General features: G+C 45.7%; 1 protein-coding gene across 1 annotated transcript; it reads right to left on the reverse strand.

Annotated features, from left to right (window-relative positions):
• Positions 1 to 478: 478 nt before the first annotated feature.
• On the reverse strand, positions 479 to 2,965 carry PGK2 (phosphoglycerate kinase 2). Its single transcript, XM_008506619.2, has one exon. It carries the CDS (start codon positions 2,006 to 2,008, stop codon positions 755 to 757), a length of 1,254 nt encoding a protein of 417 aa, XP_008504841.1. The 5' UTR covers positions 2,009 to 2,965; the 3' UTR covers positions 479 to 754.
• Between the last annotated feature and the right edge of the window lie 537 nt (positions 2,966 to 3,502).

Genomic DNA, 3,502 nt, shown 5'->3' on the forward strand with positions numbered 1-3,502 from the left:
TATTTACATACATATTTTTATTTATCTCAAAAACCCAGTTATAAGATTTAGCTGTTATATTATCTATTCATTAAACAATCTGCTTTAAAAATAAAACAATTACTTCTTTATTTCAAACCTGGATTTAATGTGTAGCTCCCATTCTAATGCATTCACTCTTGTGCATTCACACGCACACACATAATTCCTTCCTTGGGTTTAATTTCTTTCCTTTTTTAATTTCCTGGGTTTAATAAGTATCTTTTACTCCTCTTCTTTCACATTTAGTAAGAAATTTCCTCTTAGGAGAGCTTCAGTGGTACCCCATGAGTTCTTACATGCACTTACTTTTCTCAGTTTACTTGGGCACTTTTGTTATTTAATAGTTTGTTAGCTTCACTGCACCCTTCCTCAACAACTTGGGATTTGTCTTATTTCCATGTTTCAAGCAGTGAAACAATAACAAAGCTGGACTAAAATAAAGAGAGAGAGAAATTCAGCTTATTCAACTCACTTTAATAGGCAACTCACTTCCCACGAATCACAATGGTAAAGTTCAAGTGAGATCTTAAAGGGAGTTGGGCAAATGCATGACAGAACTAAAATGAGTTGCCTGGCTGTGCTGATGTTAAGAGTTCCTGATAGCCCAGCCCTTGGCCACTCCCTGGGTCTTAATACAGGGGTAGATTTTAACAGAAGTCAAGTTGAGATGTAAAAGCATCAAGTTTACTTAAAGGCTGCAGGCAGGAAGCTGTAGGAAGGAACACTTTGTCAACTACAGGTTGCTGAGAGCATCCACTCCAGGAAGGATTTTACCTTCCAGAAGCTCTAGACTGGCACCTCCTCCAGTGCTCACATGACTGACTTTATCTTCGGTGTTCCATTTAGCACAGCAAGTAGCAGTGTCTCCACCTCCTATAATGGTGATACAGCCCCTGGAAGTGGCTTTCACAATTTCATCCATGAGGGCTTTGGTTCCCTTAGCAAAGGCATCCCATTCAAATACCCCTACAGGTCCATTCCACACAATTAGTTTGGCTTGGGCCATCACTTGAGCATACTTCTTATTAGTCTCAGGACCGCAGTCCAAACCCATCCAGCCGGCAGGTATGCCTGATGCTACAGTGGCTTGGCCAACCTTAGCATTCTCCTCAAACTTGTCAGCAGTAACAAAATCAACAGGAAATGTAATGCGCACACCATTCTTATTGGCTTTGGCCATGATATCTTTGACAATCTTGGCTCCCTCTTCATCAAACAGGGAAGCACCAATCTCCATGTTGTTAAGTACCTTAAGGAAGGTATAAGCCATTCCACCACCAATAATCATCTCATTGACCTTGTCCAGCATATTTTTGATGAGTTGGATCTTGTCTGCCACTTTGGCTCCACCAAGTATAGCCAGAAAGGGTCTCTCTGGGTTTTCCAAGGCTTTGGCAAAGTACTCCAGCTCCTTCTTCATCAGAAATCCAGATGCCTTCTGGGGCAGATTTATTCCCACCATGGAACTGTGGGCTCGGTGAGCAGTGCCAAAAGCATCATTGACATAGACATCCCCGAGCTTGGACAGTGATGCCCGGAAGGCTTCTATTTTACCTGCCTCAGCTTTAAGCTTATTTCCAGAAGGATCTTGGCCCTTCCCTTCTTCCTCCACATGAAAGCGCAGGTTCTCCAGCAGGATAACTGAACCAGTAGCTGGGTTGGCACAGGCTTTCTCCACTTCTGAGCCCACACAGTCCTTCAGGAACAGAACATCCTTGCCCAGCAAGGATTTGAGCTCAGCAGCAACAGGCTCTAAAGAGTATTTATCAGGCATGGGAACACCATCAGGTCGACCTAAATGACTCATAAGAACTACTGACCTGGCTCCATTATCCAGGCAGTACTTGATGCTTGGGATGGAAGCCTTGATTCTCTGGTTGTTTGTAATCTGGTTCTTCTTCATGGGAACGTTGAAGTCTACTCTCATGATGATTCGTTTCCCTTTAACATCTAGTTTGTCCAAAGTTAACTTCTTAGAAAGAGACATCTTGGCAATACAAAGACATAGGCTGACACCTGGATCCCCAGGACTGAAGAACCACTTTACTGCTGCTGGTCGTTGGGGCAGGTGGTGTGTTCTAACTCCGGTCCCTTTGGCCCGCCCCTTTCTTCTCAGCACTAAGCATCCCACACACAGCCATGATTAGACTAGGGAAAGGAAATCTGGTTCTGCGATTGGTCAATGGTCCTGTCAATCTGGATTTGGAATACATTGTCTGACGCATACTCAAACCGTCAGGGCAGAAGGCGAACCTGGAGTAGTGGTACTTAGTTTAGGGTGACAGGGAGAGGAAGAAACTGGAATAGGAATGGTCCTGCGAGGCAGCGTGGGGCGACCGGCGCTGCGCTGACCCCAGGTGGGTAGTGCGCCCACTTCCCCCCGGTCGGTGGCTGCTGGCAGCTCGGCCGCCGTCCCTCCACCTCGAGTCTAGGAGCTCTGGGCCCCACTCTGCCGTTGCCTATGAGGATTCAAGCTTCCCGGCGGCGCACCCAGGGGCAAAAGCATCACCACTAGCATGAGGACATCACTGGACGTCAGCCCCGGGAGACTGTCCGACATCAGTCCCCAGTTCCTGCAGCTCATATCCTTGGTGGACGAGGCCCCAGGGATTAAGGAAGATCTGAAATGGTGGCACTCGGTGGAGGACTTACCAGCGGGCCCATGGGACTCACGTTTATCAAGGAGTGGATCCTGCGCAGCACTGCCTACTGTGGCTACCAGTCCTGGGCAGCAAGTTACAAAACCCCCTGAGACCTGCATGTGAAGAAGCTTGGGCTATCCTCGTGGAGGAAGAGAAATCCCGCGGAGAGAGAGGCCCCGCCAATAGCCAGCGCCAACCACCGCACATGTGAGTGGGGCATCTTAGACCATCCGGCCCCAGCTGAGCTGCCAGAAGACTGCAGGCACATACATTAAAAAAAAAAAAAAAAAAAATGAAAAAGAAAAAGAGAATGGTCATGAGGTCTAAGCCTCCTGCTGTTTTTTTCTGTATTCCTTTTAACAATTGCTCTTATTCTTAAAAACAAACAAACATACCCCCTCGGGCGTGTCAAATCCTAATTATATTGACGTGTAAAAACTCCTGCAGTGCCAAATAAAGGAAAAATTTGAAGTAATTGTTCTATGAAGCCCTGTTTATTCAAGGCAACATGGTATGCTTCTGTTTTTTCCTTGTCTTGGTAAATATTTCTGTAAAGAGCATAGCTTGGAGTTAGCCTTTGCCCTTACATATATTCTAGGGTGGGGTGAGAATGATATGGTCTTCATTACCTTGCTTCTTCCATCCTCAGACTACTGTGAGAGAAAGCTTGGTCACTTCTTCAGGAGAATCCCCTAAGATCACAGCAAAGAGAATATCAGGAAGGCGCTGAAGATAATGGTGACATTTCTTTCAGGCTACAAATTTATGATGAGGCCCCTTCCTTTTTCTCTCTCTTTGTTTCACTACTTGTATAAGTTAGAAAATGAGCTGAAAAGAGG

The sequence above is a fragment of the Equus przewalskii genome, chromosome 19 (genome assembly GCF_037783145.1).
Source record: "Equus przewalskii isolate Varuska chromosome 19, EquPr2, whole genome shotgun sequence".
NCBI classification, from domain to species: Eukaryota; Metazoa; Chordata; class Mammalia; order Perissodactyla; family Equidae; genus Equus; species Equus przewalskii.